This window comes from Vigna angularis, chromosome 3 (genome assembly GCF_016808095.1).
Source record: "Vigna angularis cultivar LongXiaoDou No.4 chromosome 3, ASM1680809v1, whole genome shotgun sequence".
Taxonomy (NCBI): Eukaryota; Viridiplantae; Streptophyta; class Magnoliopsida; order Fabales; family Fabaceae; genus Vigna; species Vigna angularis.
Window position 1 is genome coordinate 38467792 of NC_068972.1, and position 26417 is coordinate 38494208.

The 26417-nt window shown below is 32.3% G+C and overlaps 2 protein-coding genes across 2 annotated transcripts; both read right to left on the reverse strand.

Annotated features, from left to right (window-relative positions):
* Nucleotides 1–8539: 8539 nt before the first annotated feature.
* LOC108324439 (cyclin-dependent protein kinase inhibitor SMR9) lies at nt 8540–8917 on the reverse strand. The gene has a single exon (XM_017557387.1). The coding sequence runs from the start codon at nt 8915–8917 to the stop codon at nt 8540–8542; it is 378 nt and encodes a 125-aa protein (XP_017412876.1).
* Nucleotides 8918–22582: 13665 nt separating this feature from the next.
* LOC108324047 (G-type lectin S-receptor-like serine/threonine-protein kinase SD3-1) lies at nt 22583–25846 on the reverse strand. The gene has a single exon (XM_017556845.2). It carries the CDS (start codon nt 25193–25195, stop codon nt 22901–22903), a length of 2295 nt encoding a protein of 764 aa, XP_017412334.1. The 5' UTR covers nt 25196–25846; the 3' UTR covers nt 22583–22900.
* Between the last annotated feature and the right edge of the window lie 571 nt (nt 25847–26417).

The window sequence follows — 26417 nt, forward strand, 5'->3', positions numbered from 1 at the left end:
TAAAGGCCAAAGTAGAGAACTTCTATAGAAATTTATTTTAAAAATTAAGAATCAGTTTGGCAAAACTGTTAAAATAGTTAGATCTAATAATGGTCCTGAATTTAATTGTATTGCTATGTATGATTCATATGGTATTGAACACCAAAAGAGTTGTGTAGAGATTCCCCAATAGAATTCTATTGTTGAACGTAAACACCAACACATATTAGATAAAACTTGCAGTCTTCTTTTTCAATCCAGTATTCCTACTGCCTACTGGTCCTATGCTATATCTCATGCCATTTATTTGATAAATAGATTGCCCACATTTGTTCTAAATGGTAAGACTCCTTATGATTTGATATATAATATTTCTCCCACTTATTTGAACTTAAAAACCTTTGGTTGCCTATGTTTTGCTTCCACTTTAGAGCACAACAGACATAAACTTGATTCTAGAGCTAGGAAAGGTGTTGTCTTAGGTTATAAAAATGGTGTTAAAGGATATATCATACTTGATGTTAATACTAGAGAAATATTCTTAAGCAGCAATGTCATTTTCTATGAGAATATTTTCCCTTTCAAGGATCAACAGAATAATGAGACCAATTATGCTGAAAAAGAAATTGAAAGTGTTTTGCCTAATGATTTTTGGTATGTTCAAAACTGTGATGGAACTTAAAATTTTTCTGAGAATAGAAATACTGAGCAGGGATCTGATAACAGTGAAGACACCACCATTAACACAGGTACTGATCACACTAATGACAGAGAAGACCACAGTTCTAGAAGACCCACTAGAGTCAAAAGGGTCCCCGAATATCTAAATAATTACATCCACCAGGTTAATCATTCCTCAACCAATTCCCTACATGTTAAAAATAATTACAAAACTCCTTATCCTATTTCCAATGTTTTATGTTATGACTCTTTGTCGGAGAAGCACCTAAAGTACACATTGGTCATATCTGCCACTAATGAGCCTAAATCCTATAATGAAGCCAACGAAAATCATGAATGGGTTACAACTATGCAAAAAGAACTCAAAGCTTTGCAGGATAATGGTACTTGGTACTTAATTCAACTCCCTCCTGGAAAAAACTCCATTGGCTGCAGGTGGGTTTACAAGTTTAAGCATAGAGCTGATGGCACCATAGAAACGTACAAAGCTCGCTTGGTTGCTAAGGGTTATACCCAACAAGAAGGTATAGATTTTCTGGACACCTTTTCACCTGTTGCTAAACTAACCTCTGTCAGAATGATTATGGCCATTGCTGCCTCAAAAAATTGGCATCTACATCAACTTGATGTAGATAATGCCTTTCTACATGGGGACCTAAATGAAGAAGTGTATATGGAACCACCACCAAGGCTGAACATTCATGCAAAAAGTCAGGTTTGTAGGTTAACTAAGTCTCTATATGGGTTGAAACAGGCTAGTAGACAATGGTTTGATAAATTATCATTTTTTCTACTTTATGTTGATTACACTTAATCTAAATCTGATCATTCCCTTTTTATTAAGAAAACATCCACAAATTTCACAGCTCTCCTTGTGTATGTAGATGATATCATTTTAGCAGGAGATTCTATCAAAGAAATAGACCATATAAAAGCGCTTCTTCATCATGCTTTCCGGATAAAAAACCTAGGAGAGCTGAAGTATTTTTTAGGCTTTGAAGTTGTCAGATCTAAGAAAGGGATACACTTATGTCAGAGAAAATATGCTTTGGACATTCTTGAAGACACAGGGATGCTGGGATCCAAGCCCTGCACTACCCCCTTTCTAAGTGACACCAGTTCCTTATATAAGACAGAGAATTACTTGGTTAATCCTAATTCCTATCGTAGACTAATAGGGAAGTTACTTTATTTCACTAATACTAGACCTGATCTATGTTTTTCTCTTAATATTCTTAGTCAATCTGTTCATTCTCCTACTGATTATCATTATCTGGCTTTGTAGCACATGCTTAGATACATTAAGTCCAGTCCATCACAAGGCATCTTCTTTGCTGTTGATTCACATATCCAAATAAAAGCTTTTAGTGACTCAGACTGGGCAACTTGTCCTAATACTAGAAGATCCACCACTGGATTTTGCATCTTCCTAGTATCCTCTCTTATATCGTGGAAGACTAAGAAACAATATACTGTCTCCAGGTCCTCTACCGAAGCAGAGTATCGAGCCCTGGCTGCCACAGTATGTGAAATCCAATGGATTTCTTACATCCTACAAGATCTCAATGTTGAGACCACTACCGTTGATGCGCTTTATTGTGACAATAAGTCTGCCAGACATATTGCTCACAATCAAAGCTTTCACGAAAGAACTAAACATATTGAGCTCGACTGTTATGTTGTCCGTGAGAAGATTCAAGCCAACCTTCTTCATCTCCTACATATTTGCTCAAATGAACAGCTCGCTGACGTTTTCACTAAACTCCCTTACCGCGTCCGTTTCCAGTTCATTATTCCTAAGCTTGGATTGATGAACATACACAATCTAGCTTAAGGGGAGGATATTGATGCATGTTTTGTTAAATATGTTACTACTCAGAAGTAGTAATCAGTTATATCAGTTTGTTTTGTACCCTTTTCCCTAACCTTAATAGGTTAGGGTTTTTCCCTTTCAGAAGGTAATTGTAAAAACACTTCTACATAGTATCAATAAAATTTTAGTTTTCTCTTACCTTCTGGAAGTCTCTCTTCTTCCGATCGGTCTTCTCTTTTTCTTCCAGATGCCATGTTTGGGTGCTGCCATGGAGAGCTGCAGCCCTTTCTCTTTCTCGCGGACCAGCCTCGTCTTTCTTCATTAATGTTCTGATGCGAGTGCCTTCACACACGAGATATTTCTTCTTGTGGGCTTTTATGCTTTGGGCCTCTGTTAAAACAACTACAGGCCTTATTATAATAGGTTCTTTCAAGAAGAATTAGGAGAAAATTACACTCATGTATATTTATCTAAATCAATTCTCTTTCATTCAAAGGTTAGTACAAACATCAAGAAATCTTATTTATAAATGCCTAGTTAATTGACTCTTCACAACACAAAAGATGTGAGACTAATGAGTTTGGGACATTGTTGATGGCCCCCAATTAAGAGTATAAATTATCCAACAAGTACATTGGTTTAATTGTAGCACAATAATACCGTATTTACAAGGATTTGGTTTGAAAAAGCAATAGTATATAATATATTTAACTTTGTAATAACACAATGATAAAGGTTTGACAGTTTGAATGAAAATAAAGATAAGTGATGGTGATTAAAGCGTTAGGATTGAACTTGACTTCTTTCACTCAAGTATACTATCCTTCATTCTTTCACCCCAAGGATGACCAATGTTAGCACCCCAAATAGACTTACATTTGATTTTTTTTTCATATGATGTGAAACTAACGGGAATAGTCAAATCAAGGTACTTAGAAGAGATTATAAATAAATAAAGGATGTGGTATAAATATAGAATTTGGCTTTTTCCATATTGTGATTGGATAATTATCATCAAATTCTATATCAATTCATAAAAAGGTTCTTTTTTTTGCAAAATTTTGAAGCTAACAATTCTAAATTGTTTACAAACAAACATGCTTTTAACCTACAATAATTCTTGAAGAACATGAAAAACGATTCTCTTCTAAGTTAAATATGATTTTAGTTTCTAAACTTGGACACGAAATTATAAGTCGTCTCTTTTCAAAACTTTGATACATGTTGATCTCCAAACTTAAAATGAATGGATATAGTTCTTATAATCCAAAGATGTTATTTTTCTTTACATGTTAAACGACCTGCGAGACTGACATTTAAGCTAGACTATGTCAAACGATATAAACAAATCAAACGCTAACCCAAAAATCCATTTGACACATAAAAACAATTATCATATTTATGTTAAAAGAACTATATCTATTCATTTTTAAAGTTTCAGAACCAAATTATATCAAAGTTTCATATAATGACAAATTCCAATTTTATAGATTAAAGTTTAGAGACAACTAAAAACATATTTAATTCTTCTCTTCTTATATATTTGAAAGAAACATACACTTGAAGACACCGAATGATATTCGTGATATCACATAAGTGGTATTTTTTCCCCTACTTCTGTTTCTAATTTTCATTTATTGTATACTTAGGTTTGATGTATTCATATAGTTGGTTTCTAAATGCTTAAGTTGTTTTTTTGATAGATTTTTAAAAAAGTTGTACAACTTGAGTAATAACATTTTCTACTTGTAAAATAAGGTTGCAAAACTAGAAAATAGATTTTAATGGCACTTAAAACTCTCTTTAATGATAATTCTTAAGCTCTTGTAGAATCTTATGCTTTTCAATATTTTTTCTTTATTAACAAAGTACAACTATTAATATATATACTGGATCACTTGTGGTGCTGCAACCTGGATACAAAAATTGTACAATGTTCCCTCTAATTGGGTCTAAGTATTTTATAGTTAAGACATGTACATTTGATAACAAAACTTGTTGCCCTATACCCATCTATAGTTGGTCTTGGTACATTCAACAACTCAAACAAAACATAACTATCAAGCAAAACAAAGGTTAAAGTGCACATTTGCATGGGAACATATATTCTAAAAATACATAAGAAATTCCTACAATCCCCTATAGGGCCCCACCCAAATTATGTGTGACCAAACCTTTAACAAGTGTGAGTAACTCAACATTCAACACTTACACTTGGTTGTATTTTCAAGATATTACGTCTGATTATTACACCAGATATATAGAAATCATATTGTTGTTCTACATCATCTCTAATCTTTGGGTAAATTCTAATTGACCCTCCTTCTAGTTCCTTCTACATTATATTCACAACTACATATAGAACCAAAAGCTGAGTTATAGGTGTTTGGTTCATTCCTTCCTCCCCTTCACCCTCCCTCTATGTATCTACCCAACCAACAAGTGATTATCTTGCATTTGTAGTCCAAGATTCTTAAGAGTTGTTATATATATATATATATATATATATATATATATATATATATATATATATATATATATATATATATATATATATATATATATATAATGCAATAGATAGAACTAATGCATCAATCTAAAAAAGAAAAGTTTACCTTAGTTTTCTTATACTTCCATCTCCGATCCTACACTCCTATAGTTGATTTATGGTAAAAGTTTCTTCTCAATCATGACGTTGTTTAACACTATATTATTTTTATCATTAGCCTATTATATTTTAAAACATGTAAGATATTTTTGTGCAATACACAAACATATATAAAAGAAAACGTCAAGCTTGTCATAACTTTTGCGGTAAGATATATTCGAGAATGGTTATAAAACCATTGTTTTTGTATTGTTTGTCTTAATTCAGAAAAAGTCATGGTACAACTTTTTTGGTGAAAATGTAACCATTGTTATATAATTTTTCTTTATGCTCTCTTTATTTTAATTTCTTTATGATTTACTTATAACATTATTCATTGTATTTTTGTATCTCAATAAACTTTTACAAGAATATTTTTTGAGATTTTATTAATTAATAAAAACTCTGTTGAAATAATATCAAATTATTTTTTGTCTAACATGAATTTATGAAAAGAAAGTCTCATGAAATACCAATTCACACTCCATTTCAGCAGTATACAACAATTTCTTACAAATATATATAAAAGTAATTTTCTTTAAACAATAATAATAATCACTAAAATATTTAAATATTATACATAATAACAATTTTTTACAGTAACCTTTCAAACATTAAGAAAATTTTCAAATAAAAAATAATCAGGGCAAAGATCCCTAAGACAAAATATATATTATTTAGTTTAATTGAGTGACGTGGTAAAGCTTAAAGACTGTGGATGAGAAACTAGGGAAGTAAACATCATTTAATAGTTCATAAACAGTGTAACATTGTTAATTAATTTTAAAAAAATAAAAATAAAAGTTCTGAAATTACATTAAAACACTTTATGCTACTGAATCAGAATGTGGTTAATAAAAAACACAGGAAGCAGTGGTAAAACGACATTGGCATGAAAGAACAACGTCACAATGCAGGAAAAGTTCGTGTCCCTAGCGCCGACACCAAATTTATAACTGCGATTTTGCTCTTTGTCATAAAGTAAAAGAACGTAAGAATTAAAATTTTCACGAGGAGTTTCTGGAGATTCCCCCATTTATGTGTGTCCATACATAGAAACCTAAATTAAAATTATCAGCTTCGACACGAGCTGTTTCATCGGATTCTTCTCGTCCATGTGCCTCTTTTTTTCTCTCTCATCTTTCATGTCTTGTTTTTCTTTGAATAATTAACCCTAAACAATTGCATGCACATACCCAACTTTTTTGGTTTGCATATTCCCTCACGAAGCTATCCATTGTCTTTGGATTCTCGTTTTCTAGCCGCAGAGAGTGCTTTGCCTTATTTATTTTTTTATTTTTTTATTTTTTATTTTCTTTTCATGTTCCCTCTCGAATCATGTACAAGATAAGATTGACAGCAATGATAATCATACCCAATATCTTAGTTTATCACTCATTTATCATTTTTCTTTTTGCATAGCTCCTATACCTCTATCTCTTTCCTTCTTTACTTGCTGTTCAATCTGATTAACTATTTTAATTCTCATTTCAATTGGGGTGAATAGAAAAGATAGATGATTATGGAGAAGTACACAGGTAAAGAGAATAAAGTAATTAAGATAAAAAGAAAAAGGGGAGGAAGAGAAATTTATAGGGAAGTACATTTATTAATGTATTTAATTGATTTACACAAAATAAAAAAAAATGACTTGATCACTATTTATTATTGGATGAATAAATCGTCTAAGATAATTTGTAATCCATTAAGTCAAATATAATAAAGGAATGTTATAAGAACAAATCTTAATATGAGTCTTATATTTATTTATTTTTTAAAAAGGAAAGATGAGTCTATATTACATGTTTGAATCTGGGATTGAACTTTATGTGATAAAAGTATTCTTTAAATGAAAGGGTCGAATATTCATCAATAAAGATGGATTTGAGTGATGTTTTATTGAATGACTTAGGATATTAAACATTTTAAACATTTCTATAACATTCAATGAATGAATATATTAAATATAAATATATTTTAATCCCTCAAATATAAAATAAATATGTTTTTTATTATATTACTCTTTGTGGCCAATTGTCCTCCAATAAGTATTTTAAAAAGAAAACTCACATGTAATATGATTTTTCCTGATATAAAATGCAAAGTGATTTATCATGCAAGTAAATTTGTATTTCGTTATTCATAGGTGAAGTTTGAAAAAAAAAGTTAGAATAAAGGGATTAATTTCAAATATTTTTTAAACTGTAAGAACTAAAAATTAATTTTATATTTGAGAGAACAAAATAATCCTCTTCAAATTTTAGAAACTAAAAGCATATTAAAGTTAATATAAAAATTGTTTTTACCCATCTATTTCAGTTTAATTCAAAATTCATTCAATGTTTCAGCTCGAAATAAAAACTAGACAGTTCCAAATTGTTGTTACACTTGCATTTGCTCACAATAATTTCATTTATCTCATTCGAATGTTTTATTTACATTATTATATATAAAAAAAAAACAAAGCATATACGTATGTGTGAGATCCAAATTAGCGATAGTCCCAATATGTTTGTGAGAGAGATATGATGGAAATTTAATATTCAGTGAAATTAGACAATAATTAAAATAAAATTTAAAAGAAATAGCATGAACTGTTTAAATTTTATCCTATATATGTGTGTTAACTCCTCTCAATTGAATGAAGTGATTATATGTTATCTAGTTATTTTACTTATTTTCATATTGTAGTAAACGTATAACAAGGAATATTAATGATACTGATATAGACACTACTTACTTGTTGTAAATAAAAAGTAAAAATTATTGAAAAACATGACAAACTTCTTTTCATTGAATATGTTTTCAATAAGAAAGAGTAATGTATTAAAAAAATAAGAATAAAAAGAAAAATAGGAATACAAGAATAAAAAAAGAAAAAATTGAAAAGTATCAGAGGAGGGAACATTCAAAAGCCTATTACCCTTCATTTCAAAAAGTTACTTTTCTTCCCTCTCCTTTCTCTACGTGTTGTGTGGAGATGACTCTATGCAGGTAACATTAAAGCATATCAGAGAGATATAGCAGATGAAAATCAACAACATATATATCTCATAAAATTAAACATCAATCTGAAAAAATGGTGTCTATCAGTCAACATTTTCATCAATTCATCAATTACTATATAATTATGCAAATTACAACAATTTTGAAGCCAGTTTCAGTCAACATATTGATCAAGCAAATTATGCATACATATTATACCTATGGAAATCAGACCCCAATAAGAAGTATTAACAACATCATCCATCAGCAAAAACCATTAGAAGTATTATTAATAAAAGAAAAAACAAGCCTAACAATTAATTAAGCTATATATATATATATATATTATTTATATATGTGTGTATTCTGCATATCTGCTACTACAAACTAGACATAAACACTGTCACTTGAAAAGGGTGATCAGAAACTGAAGTTCAAACTCCACTTGGGGTAAAAGTTGAAGCTGTTACAGTTTTAATGGCTGAAAAGAAAAAGTTCTCCATATCTGGTGAAGAAAAAAATGCTATTGGGGATTTCTTGGAGGAGCATGTGGAAACTCTTCTCTTCTTAGGTGCTGGTGGACATGTTGAGACTTCTGGTATTCTGAACCTTTTACCCTTTGGTGTAGAACATATATCTTCCTCATTGTGATCATCTTCACCCTTTACTTCTTTGGTACCTGAAGAAGAAGAAGAGTAAGAAGAAGTAGTAGTAGAAAGAGTAGCAGAAGACCTTGCCATTGATTTTTTCTTCTGCATTCTTTCCTCAACTTTTTTACACTTCATCACTGTTCTTGAAGAACCTGGTGCCATGTAACTTGAGCTAAATCTTAATGTCAAAGGGTCCTCTCTTCAAAAAACTGCACAAAGATTAGTTGAAAAGTTGAGATTGTATATGGAAAACGGGGGCACAGAGAAAAAGACCCTTTTGTATGGTAGAGAAATTCTCTATGGTCAGCACTCATCGCAATTTATCTTGTGATTTTTATATTAACATCAAAGATTCTCCATGGTTGAAAAGTTACCGAGCTGACATCATTCATATAACTGCAAAAATAATAAATAAACAACAACAGTGCCACAGCAATAACCTACTGCCACTCAGATTAACATAACTTTATATTGTTAATATAACATATTTACACCATATTTCTTTTTACAGCATTGTTTTGTTATCTCCTTCATCACATCTGTTATCTAAATCATTTCATATTTTCTCCCTTTCTGACTGATGTTTATAACTTTCTGTATACTATTATTAATTTCTCAGTAAAATTTGAAGTGTTAATTAATATGTTATTCATCACACTCTTTTTAGAACATGTTTTACCATTAGTTAGAACTTATAGAGGAGCGTTAAAGAAAGAATATGCAAAGCAGCAAAATTTGATGAACTCAACTGAACTTTAATTCATAATAAAAAAAATGTATTCTTGAAAAACTAAATCCTTAAAAGGTTTCTGAAAGCAACCTTAGGTGACAGAGAATGACAGAATAGAAGAATATCAGAGAAGAGAAAGAATAAATGCAGAGGGGAAACTTTCTATTTTTTCTTCCTCTCCCTTTCCCTACAATACAGTGCTATATATGCACTTAGTAATAACCTTGCAGTACTAATCATTTGCAAAATAAAAGAAATATTAGGAACTTTATCTTTCATTTCTTTCTAACGGTTTTCCCCTTTTTACGGGAAGGTGTGATCACAAAATCCTTGAGGTAGTGTGGCTGGCGTGGAATCCTTCTGGTATTTTCCTCACAGTCCTCATCTGTTGTAACTGCTTGGTTTTGATTTGTAGTGGGGCCTGTATGTGAAGTGGTTATTGGGCCTGTAGGTGAGTCAAGTAATATGGGTCTTGCAGTCCTTACATCCCCTCCTTGATCAAAAAGCACCTTGTCCTCAAGGTGAAATTGTTGTTGGACCTGAGACCAAGATTCCCAACTTGCTTCTTCCAATGGCAAACCCTTCCATTGGATCAGTACCTGAATATCGGATGTGGGGAAATCAGTATTGCTCTTCCAATCCACAATTGCAACTGGTTCCAGAATTGGTTGGTGATCCTCAATGATAGGTGGGAGGGATAGAGGAGATGACGGTAGTGGCCCCTTGTGAGGACGGAGGAGACTTATATGGAATACATTGTGAATTTTGGCAGAAGGTGGCAGGTTTACTTCATATGCAACTTCACCAATCTTCTTGGTAATTTGGAAGGGACCAAAAAAACGTTTCATAAGCTTTGTAGTGGTTGCACCGGTAACAGTGGATTGTCGACGTGGCCGTAGGCGGATATACACCCAATCACCTACTGCAAAGTGTAAATCCCTACGATGTTTATCTGCCCAATGCTTCATAGACGACTGGGCTTTTTTGAGATTAGCTGCTAGTTTCTGAAGTATTGCAGTACGAATGGAGAGTTCGGATTGAGCAGCTGCATTGTTTGTGTCTTCGGAAAGCAGGGGAGGAATTAGAGGAGGTTTTCGACCGAACATCACTTCAAAAGGAGTGAAACCGGTGGAAGCATTGACGGAGGTATTGAAATTCCATTCAGCCCAAGAGAGAAATTTACCCCAAAGGGATGGCTTGTGATGAACAAATGATCGAAGATACTGTTGTAGTACCTTGTTAGCCACCTCTGTCTGCCCATCCGATTGGGGGTGGTATGCTGTGGACATTCGAAGCTTGGTGCCACTGAGTCTGAAAAGATCTCTCCAAAATTGACTCAAGAATATCGGGTCACGGTCGGAGATAAGGCTGCGAGGTAACCCATGATGTTTACAGACAATGTCAACAAACAATTGGGCCACGTTTGTAGCAGTGAAGGACTTGGGAAGCATACCGAAGTGTGCCCCTTTTGAAAATCGATCCACAACCACGAGAATAGTAGTGAAATTCTTATAAGGAGGAAGACCAATGATAAAATCAAGTGACAAATCCTCCCAACAGTGTGATGGAGGAGGAATCGGCTGGAGTAAGCCGGCAGGGCGTTGAGTAGGCAACTTCGTCTGTTGACAAACTGTGCATTGCTCGACAAATTGCTTGACATCTTTGCGAATGTCGTGCCAATAAAAAGAGGACAAAATCTTGCTCAATGTACGGGAGATGCCCGTGTGGCCTGCTACAGGAGTGCAATGAAATTCATGGAGGAGCAATGGTATATAGGAACATGTGGATGGCAGCCAAATCTTATCCTTGAAGATAATGAGGCCTTCCTGAATCGAATAATGAGGATAGTCATGTGGAGCAGTAACGATCTTGTCTTTGAGAGTAACAAAGGCAGGGTCATGTTGTAAGGAGGACTTGAGGTCCTGCAGAAAATCCAAGTGGGGAATTGTCAATATAAGAAGGGACGTGGAAAGAGGTTGAGCTGGGTCCTCAATGCGTGATAGAGTATCGGCTGCAGTGTTGGTCTTGCCTGGTCGATACTGGATCTCAAAGTCGAAACCTAACAACTTGAAAAGGTAATTCTGTTGTTCAGGTGTGAGAACCGTTTGAGATAAAAGTTCCTTGATCGACCTTTGATCAGTTTGAATCACAAAACGACGTCCTAAGAGGTATTGGCGCCACTTTTGAACAGCAGAAGTAATGGCACATAGTTCCCTAATGTAAGTGGAAGAGTTGCATAGCTTAGGACAGAATTGCTTGCTGAAATAGGCAATTGGGTGACCGTTTTGCGAAAGGACTGCTCCCATTCCAATTCCCGAAGCATCTGTTTGAACAGTGAACACTGAGTCAAACTTAGGAAGAGCTAGGACAGGTGAAGCCAGTAACCTATTTTTTAGGGTGGTGAATGCAGCGTGGGCATTATCGTTCCACATAAAGTTGTCCTTCTTTAGGAGATCGGTGAGAGGTTGAGCAAGGGAGGCGTAACCTGCAACAAATTTCTGGTAGAACCCTGTTAATCCCAAAAAACCTCTAAGGGACTTGACTGTATTGGGGGTGGGCCAATTACTGACTGCAGCCAATTTAGCAGGGTCTGGTTGAACGCCTCTGTCGGAGACCACATGACCGAGGTACTGAATAGACGAAGTGCCGATGGTGCATTTGCTACCTTTCAAACGAAAACAATTGGAGAGAAGTAGTTTGAAAGTGGTTTCTAAGTGATGTACATGATCTGTCAGTGTGGAGCTATAGACCAAGATGTCATCAAAAAAAACAATGATGAAACGGCGTAAATGGGGTCTAAACAGATCATTCATGGTAGCTTGGAAGGTAGAAGGGGCATTGCACAGTCCGAATGGCATGACCCGAAATTCGAAATGGCCATTGTGAGTCCTGAATGCGGTTTTCTCTGTATCAGCTGGGACCATGAGGATTTGGTGAAATCCTGAAAAAAGGTCAAGTTTGGAGAACCACGAGGCATGACCAAGTTCATCCAGAAGCTCATCAACGGTAGGGATTGGGAACTTATCCTTGATGGTGGCAGCGTTCAAAGCCCTGTAGTCAACGCAGAATCGCCACGTTCCGTCTTTCTTTTTGACGAGAAGCACCGGGGAAGAGTAGGGACTATTGCTTGGCTTAATGAATCCTGAGTTAAGCATTTTCTGTACTTGATTTTCTATTTCTTGTTTTTGGAAATGTGGGTATCGGTAGGGCCGTACGGTTATGGGAGGAGTGTTTGGGGCTAAGGTGATTGAGTGGTCTGTGGTGCGTGGTGGGGGAAGGGCTGTGGGGGTAGAGAAGATGGTTGAGTATTGGGAGAGAAGGGATTGAAGAAGTGGTACGGTGGTGGAAGGTATGATTTGAGATTGGGATGTACGATCTGTAAGTGGGGTAGTGGGAAAAGGGTTGTGATCAAGTGTTAACTGAAACAGCGCTTCAACCCGGTTGGTGTTGTGAAGACGACGGAGCTGATGGGCCGATATAGGGAAAGGGTTTGGGCCAGAATCCCCATTTAACTCAACGAGCTTCTCGTGCCAAGTAAACCGCATAAATGGACCATTGTAATCCATAACAAAGGGACTGATCATTGAAAGCCAATGAACACCCAAGACTACATCAGTGCCCGATAGGTCCAGTGGGTACAAGTCGATGGAAAATTCATGAGTGTCCAAGGTGAGAGTTATATTAGGACATAATGAAGAGCAAGGTAAAAAGGCACCATTACCTACCATCACCCTTAATGGGCTTGGTGTTGGCTGAGTTGGTAAATGAAGGAATTGGGCCACCTTGTTCTGAATAAAATTGTATGTTGCTCCACTATCAATCAAAATTTGCACTGCATAACCCTGAATAGATCCTGTAACCCGAAATGTTCTTGGGGACCATTGACCTGAGAATGCATGGAGGCTTATAAGACCTGCCTCTTGAGTGATCTCCTCTGAATTAGGAATGTCCTCCGTGGACGCATCCTCCGCACCATCCTCTGCGTCGAAGGTAGTAAGCAATAGAAATTGTGGTTTGCAACGATGACCCCTAGTATAGCGTTCATCGCAATTGAAACAAAGATTCTTTTCTCTGCGAGATTGCATTTCGGCTTCGGTTAGCTTTTTAATGGGAAGTTTGGTTGTAGGTGTGGGAAGTAGCGGTGGAAGTGTTTTGGCAGGAGAGGGTGTGTTTGGTGGAGGTGGGGAAAATGGTGGTGGACGGCCAAAGCGGTTAAAGGGTAAGGGTGATGAGTGAAATTTTCCGTCGTGGAGCTTGGCTAAGGCAATGGCATGAGGGAGATCTGGGGGTTGTAAGGCGGTGACCTCACGACGGAGATTGGGCTTTAAACCCGATAAGAAACAGCTAAGGTAAAAACTCTGGGGGTAATCGGAAATGCGGTTGGCCAAGGTTTCGAAATCTGAAAGGTAATCTTGAAAGGTGTTGGTTTGTGTGAGCTTACAGAGTGAAGCAATGGGGTCATCGAATTTGGAAGGGGCAAATCGCAATTCCAATGCGCGAATGTATGAGTCCCAAGATGACAATAATCCATTGTTGAACATCCACTGGAACCATGCAAGAGCTTGGCCTTCAAGATAGAAGGAAGAGATCTGGATGCGTTGATCAGTAGGGGTCTGGTGATAATCAAAAAATTGATTGACTTTGAAGATCCAGCCAAGAGCATCAGTGCCATTAAAGGTGGGGAGGTCAAATTTGAGTGGTCTAGATGGGAAGTGTGAAGGATTGGGGGGCGGCTGGGATTCGAGGACTGTTGTGCGGTTGGCTATGTCATGAAGGGTGTTGGATAGATTGGCATGGGAAAGGAGTAATTGTTCCAGTTTGACGTTAAGTTTAGTGAGCTCATCATGAGGAGATGCGGCCATGACGATAAGTCAGGATCAATGAAAGCACCAATTGAAAGCAACCTTAGGTGACAGAGAATGACAGAATAGAAGAATATCAGAGAAGAGAAAGAATAAATGCAGAGGGGAAACTTTCTATTTTTTCTTCCTCTCCCTTTCCCTACAATACAGTGCTATATATGCACTTAGTAATAACCTTGCAGTACTAATCATTTGCAAAATAAAAGAAATATTAGGAACTTTATCTTTCATTTCTTTCTAACGGTTTTCCCCTTTTTTACGGGAAGGTGTGATCACAAAATCCTTGAGGTAGTGTGGCTGGCGTGGAATCCTTCTGGTATTTTCCTCACAGTCCTCATCTGTTGTAATTGCTTGGTTTTGATTTGTAGTGGGGCCTGTATGTGAAGTGGTTATTGGGCCTGTAGGTGAGTCAAGTAATATGGGTCTTGCAGTCCTTACAGTTTCTAACATTTATTATAAAATTTTATTCAGCATAAAGGTGTTAAAGCTTAGCCCATCATCTAATATATAACACACCACCCCAAAAGAAATAAGAAAAATTTACTCACTCTTTTTATTTATAGAATGTTTATCTTTATTTATTTTTTCAAATTTCATTGCTATTTTATTTTATTTTTTGTATAGTTTTGATTTATATAATATTGAGATGAGAACCCAGCCCACTTAAGTTGGCAGAAATTGAGCTGAGTTTAATATATATTTATTTTGAAAGAAAAGAGAATGGGTTAAAGTTTTTTAACAATATTTGATGATGATGATGATGAAGACGGTCCCAGTTAAGACCTGTATCTAACTCTACGCGGTTCTTCCAAATCTTTTGAACTCAAAGCTAAACTTTATGATCCAGGTTTTATAAGGTAGCCCCCATTTTACTCTTTTTTTAATACAAAAGTGGGAGAACAGCCGCTGAAAAAAGTATCATCTTTATGCTTTTATTTTTATTTTTCTTCCTTTTAATTTTCAACCAAAACTTTAACTTTTTATAACAAAATACACATTCCTTTACATATATTATATAATCATTAGTTATTTCTAGTTCCTTCTTAAATTAGTGATAAAATATATATCTACACCTATATACATATCATAATTATAGTAGATTATTACACAAACAATAACTATCAGAGTAAACTTAATGAGTGTTTGCCATAACACAAATGTGTAACAAAAAAACATCATAATTGGAAAACTCACAAACCAATTCAATACAAAAATCATCTCGTCAACGTAAATATATTAACAAATATAAAATGATTTTATATATCAAAAGATATAAAACAAATAAAATACCAGTTAACGTCTTCTAAAATATTCTTATTAAATATGTTTCAGTAAAGACTAATATCATATATGAACTAATACTTAGATCAATAAATGAACTTAAGAATAGTGAAAGTTGCATATCTACACATGATATACAATCATTTCTCTCTCAATTTTTCACCATATAATATTTTAAGATATGGGACTTAAACATAAGAGGATCTTGGTTATAACATAAATGTATTTATTTAACACACAACTCAAAAGTTGGTTCACATGATCTTGTGTTCATACCATTCTTATTATTTTCATCAACATTTCATACAATATATTTCACTTAAACAAAATCACAGTTCAATATTTTCTATATATTTACATTTGTATTTAGCATTCGCATTAAATTATTAAAAATTAAAAAAAAACAGTATTTTTAGCTTTAGAAATAATTACTTCACTTAAACTAAAAAAATCTTTTATTTTCTATTATGATTAATCGAAAACAAAACTAAGAGCAAATGTTGATTTCCTGTTTAACAAAAAAAAATACCAAAATATACCAACTTCATGAATGAGGATCAAACTTGTTTTCAAAACTTTACCCAAACATGAATATAATAATTTGAAACTTTTAGACAGAATTATTAACACGATAAGTTACTCAAAAATAACTTGAACTCTCATTAAGCTCATAAATCAATTCATAAAATGATTATTCTCATAAAAAATTATATTCAAAACTCACTTTAAGAATCTTCATAATGTAACATTAATTTGGAAATATATTCACTATTTCAATATCTTAACAATAGTATTGAATTCAAAGTATTTAAAATAATTCGCTATTAACAATGGTATCTTGTTCAATTTCAAACATTCAAATTTTACTCAAACAAAACATAAATCGTACATAGAAATGAAGATAGTGTAGTCAAGTTTTCAATCTATTCATCCTAAATTACTATCAAAACAAAAATAACTCCTCCTACCTATTAAGACATGCTTTTACTCATACTTAAGCTTCCACTTCTCAAATTACGCAAGAGGGTTGAAATGGTACATAAGTTTGTTATCAATCTAGATCCTAAACTAAAAATTCATCTTTGTCCTCGAAGAGCCACATGCAAATATTATAGTTCTAAGCATGCAAAGATTCTCAAAACCAATTCAAGAAAGGAAAATAAAATCTTACCCCTAAACAAATTCTAATTAACCATATTTGTTCTATTCTCTACCAGAATCTCTAAGATGGCATTTGATTTACAAAATGATGAGGAAATTTTTCAAAAATTTAGAAAGAAGAGAAAATTATTTTAGAAAAATAATTTTTTTTTAAATAAAAATTTCATAATTAACTTTTTTGTTTATAAACCTTTTACTCAAATATTAAAATATTCATAATTCACCTCGTTTAAATCACTTTTACTCTTAAATAATTAAGTAGATCCTTACAAATTTTATGAATGAAAAAGAAATAAAATCATTTAAAGATATTATGTTTTTTTAATAAAAAAATAGTGGTAAAATTGTTAAATACTCTGTCATCAATAACATAATACTGAAAAAAAAGGTACTCTTTTGGATCTTAAATAAGAAAAGAGAAATGTTTTGTGTATTGTTTTCAAGTATAAACATACTCAACTCATTTAATTGAGACTTCGAGCCCTGTTTACTTAAATTTTTCTATATAAAAAATATGGAAACAAAATCGAAATGAACATTTGGATTAGTTAAAATTATTTTATTTAAGCATAAAAAAAATTAGAAAAGTTATATGAGAGAGTTTCTGTATATTGAACAATTATATTATATATTTAATAAAAAGTGTAGAGGAGAAAATTTATTCAATCGTGTTCATATCTAATATATACTTTCATTTAAATAGAATTTCATTTTCAATCTCTTATTTTCTTTTTATTATCAAGTTGTAAAGAAGAACAATTTAAAAAAAAAATTTAAACAAAAGTAGCCCTCTTAAATCCTACTGAGTAATGTGTGTGTGTATTTATGGGATATGAGAGAGAATATAAAAGTGAAGGGGAATGTTGTAATGAGTGATATAAAAGAAAAGTAAGAGCCAAAAGAGGATATAAAATAAGCAGGAAAATCAGGATATGAGAGAATAGGTTTATTATTGTTACCGAAAAGATCATGGCTAAGAATTTGTTTAGTCCATGGTTTTCACAAATTAAGGACAAAATGGATTAAAATTTGGCTAAGTTGTCTCTATATATATGTTGTATCAACAGAGATCACGTATCTTACCATCCAAAGTTATGATCTTCTTCCAACCACAATCTGCGAAGACTTAATTTCTAATTAATAATTATGAAAATTAAGGAAAGTAAACTTACCTAATGAATATACAATAATTAATATGTTATTACTTTTGCTAATGGTGGGTTGGTTGAGATTTCTTGGTGATGAAAAATTATAATTAATATGAATTCCAAGTTCAAACAATTAGAATGGCCCTAAACAAAAAGGACAAGCACCTCAAACAAGTTATGTGTGGGTGAGAAACCATGGAAAAACAACAAAAGCAAAAAACCTAATTCAAATTGGATGCATAGTATTTGTATACATGTACACGTATTTACAAACCCATTATAAATGTATTCAAGATTTTTAAAAAGTATACACATAATGCACAATTTGTAGAGACTTCGACATCATGCATTTCATAAAATAGTGCTGTGAAATCACACATGAAATGAAATGCATGGTTTTTAAATTTCTAATCATTGCCATTAAAGTAGCATCAAGAGAAACCACTTTGTATCGAAAAGTTGGTCAGATTCTATGTACGTGAAGGTTAACATAAATACTTCAGTTCGAGTTGAAGTTATAATGGGATCATACAAGTCTATAAAAAATATATATTTTTCTATAATATATGTTAATTGTAATGGATCTTTCGAAGAAAATTATTAGAGAAATACAATTATACATGAGTTAAATAAAAAATATAAATAATTTCTAATCCAAAATTTTAAGATTTTAGATAATGAATTTCTACTGTACTCAATCTCCTCCTCGTTTTATGAACTTACACTTATACTTAAATTTCTAATAGGTTTTTACTTCATTTTAGTTGTTTTTTACTTTTTAAATGATTCGTATAATTTTTAATATTTTAAAGGTTGGTATAAGTGTTTCCTAAGAATGTTTTTAGAATTTAAAAAAAAAAGACACATTTTGGTAGTCACATATAATTGCAAGATATAACATACATTCAAATATTTATAAGGATGATATTCATGTGATGGAAAGGGTATAATTGATTTTTATGTATGTAAAAATTCGTCTAAATAAATCTAATTACATTATTTGTAAATAGAATTATTCTTTGGTAAACTTAATTAAAAATTGTTTTTATTAGAATTCATCATGTAGTTTTATTGCTCTTGAATAATGGATTGTTACTTTTGAATAACTTAGGCTGAGCTTGTTAGTAATAAAGAAAGTATTTGTATATTAGAGTAATAATAAAGAAAGTATTTGTATATTAAAACAAAACAAAAATTGACTATATTATAAAGAAAAAACAAAATATTAAACGAGTAACCCTAATAAAAAATATTATTATATTGTTTATACAATATCTTTATAATTTTTATTCCTATTTTTTACCACACTCATTTTATATCATATAGTTTTCACTCTTCTTCTCTCATATGAGTATGGAAAATAAAATTTACATTTTTGTTGAAAAAATTATTTCTCAAAATTAATCAAATATCTAAGTAGTTATAATCATCCCTAGGCTTCATTTAAAGTGTTAAAAGAATGACTAGCTTTCCAAAATTCCGCTCCCAATATATTGCAATAAATAGATATTGTTAAGAACACAGATTCTAAAAATCTCTAATCATCACTATTATTAAAATAATATTCAAGGGACCCCTTCTATCCAAACAGTGAGTTGTATTCCATTTAGAAGCATAATTTTGCACTCATATAGATAAGCTAAACATGAAAATAAAGAGAGAAAAAAAAAAGGTGATTGTAAATTCTACTAGCTTCTTCTTTGCAAGTATGATTAACAATGTTTACAAATATACTTAAACTAATTTTGTGTTTAGATTTAAATTAAGATGAACTAAACTCAACTGACTTGAAAAGAAAAAATAATTCACTATAAGTTTTAACGTAAGTGGAGTTTCTCAAGTATATTTTAATCTATAAATGCATCAAATACGTTGGTACAATATTTAATAAAAATTGAAGATTAATTTATATATTTAAACTGAAATTCGACACATCCTAAAAAATAAGTAAATGCAGTTATATATTTTTGATACATAATTAATAGTAACGTAAAATTATTTAAAATTAACTCTATCCAGTGAATAATATCATAGAGACGGTAACAATTATAATAAACTCTATTTTGAGATTTATTTTTGTAACATTTTAAAATAAAACTATTTATTATTGACATTTTTAATATTATTCCTCCATTAATTATATTAACTATGGAAATAATTGTATACAATTAGTTTGTTTAGTTTTAACTACATGTAAAATAAAACACGTCGAATCGAACGCTAAGTACACAAACTTAACGTTAATTATTAGTGATAATATCAATGCACCTAGGATTCCACTAAGGATTTCTTTGAAGTGTAAATCAACTTTTACCATGAGATCATTTTGTATAATTGTGATCATAATGCATAAATATATGCAAATTGATAAGGACATTTCGCTTTTTAAAGGGAATTAGGTTAAGACACATACAGAAATTATGCAAAGTTCAATTTACTTTTTTTGATTGAGAGATTAGTAACAATGTCACAATGATGGTAAGTAATCATCATACTAATATGTTGACCATCAAACTTAGTTTAAGTAAGTACTTTAAAAAATGATCAATCTTTACTATAATTGTGACTTTTTGCAAACCTAAATATAATCCTTAATTAACACTAATTGTGGACAACCTAGAAGAAGAGCTTTGATCGCTCTAACTCTTTAATCTTGATTGATATAATTAAACTTGTTTAAATTTATAAAGAATCTCAAATTAATTAAGACTTTATATGTTAATGGTAATTTATGAATATCTTTTATCCTAAACCACTAAAATGTTTTTTTTTTCAAACAATAAAATGATAACACAATCACCAAGTACACAATAATTTACATATAAAAGATTTTAAATTCAAAACATTGAATGATTTCATTTTTTTTTTCATGTGCAATTCCAAAGAAACCATCATGTTCCTCTAAATTCACATGGAAAAGGAAAAAGATTTCTTTTCATTTTCACTTTCTTGATTGCTAAATGCTTTAAATATGTCATTCAATGTTTTTTCGACGTAATATTTTTTTTTTACATTTATAATTATTATTGTTATTATAATCTGAACCAAAAATTATTATTTTAGTGATCTTTTATAGGACTTGTAATTTTGTTTTATTCTCACGTGAAGAAAGTCGATAAGTTATATTCAAATGGAAACGACGAAATTTATCTTGTAAACTTTTCATTGTTTTGTGTTTTATTTTAATTAGTTTAAAATTTATAAAACATTCCTAAAAGATTTAAGAAAGCTAACGAAATTTAGTTTTAGACCAACCTAAGAATAGTTTTACAATCATTACATTTTTCATAATTAAATTTTAAAAAATATAAAATGATAAAGCAAACGGCTCTTATATCTTTTAAAGCCGACAATCGCAGAGTACCTCTTTTGTGGATAAGTTTTATTGGGCTAAGTATCAATGTGAACACCATTCATTGCTTTTAAATCCATTTTTCTAAAAAGTTCTTTAAACAATAAAGGATTTTGAAAAATTATTTTAATTAGGTAAGATATCTTTTTTGTTTGAAAGCTTCCACATTAATTAATCCAACTCAAAACTAAAATTTACTTTTTCTTTCAGCTATTCACAATTTAAAAGGATTAAAATAATAATAATAATAATAATAATAATAATAATAGTAATAATAGTTTTAATAAAGCAAAACAAAAGTCAATATTTTATGTGAGTTTAACTTTGAAGTCTTTCACCGACACGGCTTTTTCAGTGAAAGCCTTATCTTGTTTTTTCGGCCTTTTAAACGCCGTGGGAGAGGGCTGGTCCTACCCGATTTTTGTCCATAATGGCATAAAAAGTTCAACGTTCACTAAAATTCTTACTTTATAACTCATCTTTTAAAAACAACTTAAACTTAAATTTCTTAATATAATATTTAACTTTCTATAAACCAATTTAACAAGAATAAATTAAGTTTAACTTTTTTAATATAGTATTTAAGTGTATTCTAACCAGTTTTTTATTAAATTTGTGAAATATTCATTAATTTTGTCAATAACTAATCTTTCTCGCATAAATTGGTCAATTTTAATGAAGTGTATCATCTCAACGAACTCTGTTTTCTGGCTCAATATATTATAGATAATAGAATAGCAATATTAAATAACTTATAAATGTAAAATGTATTTTTAGAATCATATACTAGTTATATAAATGAAAACGTTAAATAGATTTTGTATTTGTATTTAGATATGAAATTGAAATTTATACTTTTTAAAACATTGATATATTTTAAAAATAAATAGATAAAATTCTTTTATCCTAAAAATGTTAATTTTTTTTAACTTATTAAAAAATATTGTAAATTAAAATTCAAGTTAAAAAATATTAAAACCGTATAAATAATTCGAATGCAGTATGATACATCAACAAAATTTAACTGAATTAAATTAAAAAATATATATCTATTAGAATCATATTCTATCAAAATTTAAAACATAAACAAATTTTATTTTTTTATCAAAATTTAAAGACTTAAAACATATTATTATCAAGTTTACTTTTTTGGATATTATCCAATAATTCTGAGCCTTCTGCATTTATTTACTTTCATTGTAAACCTACTCTCATTTTACAATTCAAAATGTATAGAACATGTCAGTGCAAGTGTATAGCTATTGAAAAAAAAAAAAAAAAAAACAGACCATGTAAAACTGAACTTCTAATTAGCCTACTTTGTCCTCTTAAGTTCCAGCAAACAGCAATATTCACACATACCAAAATTGCTCATTCTTAAGTAGTGTGTCTCCAAGTAGGGAAACAACATAAGCCAGATGCTGCATATCTGAAATGAACAACATTGTCTTCACAGTTCAACTACCACTAAATGGTTAAGGGACAAAAAACAATGACATGGTTTTCTTGTCTCATCTAGAAGTTAGTCCAGTCCTACTATACACATCAAATATAAAAGCAAAGCTAACAGGTAAAAAAAAAAAAAAAAGTTCCTAGAATTTGAGCTAGCATCTACACTTCAAACTCTGAAACATTTTCTTCTGAATCATCTACCTGCAATGGCCTCTGAAACGCAAAAGGAGGTGGTGGAGGATCAACACTCAATGTTCCATCAATAACTCTTACTACCTCCCCCATGGAAGGTCTTCTACGTTCATCCATTTGAAGGCACCAAAATGCAATTCTCAACACACGCTCCAGTTCCTCTGAATTATAACCTCCTTCCATTCTTCTATCAATCACATTCACCACCCTCTCTTCCATCCATTCTTTATACGCCCACCCACAAAGTTCAACATGTTCATGATCACGGCACCCGGTTAGCAAGGATAAAACTACCTTGCCAAAATCCTCTACATCCTTCTCAGCTGAAAAGCCACAATATGTTGCCTTCCCATCTGCAATAGCAAACCCAAATTCACTCACCTTCGCCACCAAGTTTTCATCCAACATAACGTTTTCACATTTCAAATTTCCATGGCTGATGAACTCCCTGCACCCGGAGTGCAAATAACATATGGCTTTTGCCATACTTGAGCATATCTCAACTCTCTTTCTCCATGTTAGCATCTTGCATAGTGCAGGATCATCTATGTACTTGTCCAGTGAACCCTTTTTGCAATATTCATACAACAAAAACCTGTGATCAAACTCACAACAATAACCCTCCAGTTTCACAAGGTTCTTGTGGTGGATGCAACCCATCTTCATAACAGCACTCCGAAACTTCCTTTCTTCCAAGGTTGCGTTCAGGTCTTTGAGTGCAATCGGGAGGTTGTTCGGTAGCAAACCCTTGAACACCTTTGGCCCAATTTGATTCTTGAAGTCCCCTGTGAGGGTCTTGATTTCTGAGAAGGACAACACAATTAAACCCTTTGAGTTTGTGCCAATGAAACCTAACGTGGCCTTTTGCCTGGTAGAGTTTTTTCTTCTGTAGATGAACATAATTCCCAACTGGAGAATAACAATGATGAAAAATGTGCCTGTGGCAGCCCCCATTAGGCAAGGAACACAGAGAGGAGGAGGTGGTTCAGATGGAGGAGATTTTGTGAAACTTGGGTTTACAGCAATTGGACCTGAACATCTCTTGGCAAATGATATTGAGCTTACAGATGGATCTGAATAGCCAGTGACGTACCTAGTTTTCTTTATTGAACATAGCGGAGTTCTGTCATTGGAAAATGTTGCAGCTGTACAGTGTGGATCATTCAGACACAACTGTTCACAATGCTGCAAATTACTTGTGATAACAGAATTATCAGGAGGGTAGAATGCATATAAATATGTGTTCTTGTATGCTATCATATTGGTGCCAGATGCACAATCTCGTTCAAATGGAACCAAACATTTGTTACCCGCAGATACCTGAAACGGGCATTTGCATTCAGCAGAACCTGAGGCATTGAAGACACAGACACCAAGTTCACCACAAGTTGCAAAGACCATGCACTGATTCTCAACAGCTTGCCAGACCGATCTCCACAATCCCAAACTTTCAACCCACGAATATAGGCGAAGATTTCCATCCACATCCAGCCGAAGATATCTATAATTCACCGAATCATTGTGATCCTGTCCAAATGCAGACCAAACAGCTTTTGACCTTCGGTCTCGAAGTTCTAGAGCTCCATTTGTTGTAAGGAAAGCACTGAGATTCGAAGCAGAAGAAGGGTTTTCACTTGTCCAGTAGATAACATCACTTTCCCAATGTAGCTCCAAATGCCCAGAAGCATTCATGTGAAGACTATAGTAACTAGACTTGCTATTCTTGATTGCAGATGCTGCACGAAGCTTTTCATTAGCGAATAAACTTTGTCCTGGGAGAAGGGTATCAGATGGAGCCCAAAAACTTTGCCAAATGATGTGTTGCTCTTTGTCCATTAGAACAAGATTTCCATTGTCAAGGAGTGAAGCTGATGCAACAGATCGGTTACCCGTTCCAGGGGTCCAAACAAAAGCTTCATACAAGGAATCAAACAGGACCAGTTTCCCTTCATGAGTGAGTTCAAAGTAGGACTCGTTACCCACTGTGACATCACCCCCAGCAACCCAAACCACAGTTTGTCGACTATAAGGTATAGACTTGGAATTGAATCTAATTCCAACACTAAACTGGTTGGGTTGATCTGAAATGTTGAAGAATCCAATTGCAAAATCACCATTGGAGGAAACCCAATAATCATTGTCAACCACAGAAAGTTTAGAACCCAAGGGAATCTCAGCACCCACAACAGAATGCATCAAGAGGCCAATGAGTATACATAGCAAGAATGGTGATCTAAGGAGACAATTCCCTTGTCCAAGCATATCTAGATATGCTCAGAGGGGCGAATTAAGAGATACAACAATGAATCCTAAACCCCAACTCTCAGTTACATGTGAAATACATTGAACTCCACCTCAGCAATTATCATAAAGAAGATGGAATCTAAGATAAGATAAAGATTGAGGTTTTCTGTGTTTCAAAGCTCAAAGTGCCGTTCAGAGGTGAAATGATAAAGAACGGAAGACAACAAATTTCTAAGAGTATTAGGTAAAGTGTGAAGACAAATTTGAAGAGGTGAGGAGAAAATCTGAAAAGATCCAAGTGGGGTAGAAAAAGGAAAAGAGTTTGGTACCTGAAGGAAGAGTCAAAAGCTCAGAAATTCAAGAAGCCACCAACTACCATTCTCATCACAAAAGCTTAGCCATTCTTAGACACAAACTCACAAGGTCGCAAGATATGGACTTAACAATGCAAACTGAAACTAGAAAGAGTTTGGAGCCATGTGTGACTTAGCTGCTAAGAGTGAGATTACTAAGAAGAAGCGCTTTTCATTCTTGTACAAAATAACAGGGCAGAAAATCGTGTATTAGAAATAAAAATTGAAGCTTTAAACTGAAATGGGGCCCAAATTAGGCAAACGAGGAATCCATTTTCCAGTATACAGTAACTTTTCTGAGCTCAAAGAGACAAAGAGAGTCTTGAAAGTTGAAATCGAATGTTGGCACATTGCATATTAATTAAGATTACAACACACTCTACTCCCTATAAACAAAAAACAAGGGATAAAAGTTAATTTTCAATACTGCATCACATGACTAAAAGTGAAATGAAAGTCACACAATTTTTAACGTTTATTAATTTTAGATTAAATTTATTATTTTTTATTTACCAGTTCTACTTACGTTTTTATAATTTTTAATTAATAAAACCGCGTTGAAAAATAATTTAAATATGTTTTAAGTTTCTCATTTAAATTATTTATACCATTTACATAAAAGTTATAAATGCATTACTTAACTGAATTCAAAATTTAAAAATAGTTTAAGTATTTTAATTTAAAATACTCTTCATTATTTTTATCACACAAAAAATTATTAAATAGCAACTAATTTGAAAGCCAAAAATAATTAATTATATATTGACTAAATTAGATACTATTTTATAAATTAAAAATTATTTATATCTATAACAATTTTAATTATGAATAAAAAATTATAATTAATTTGTTAATTAAAATCTATATTGTGGAGAAACCAACACTTA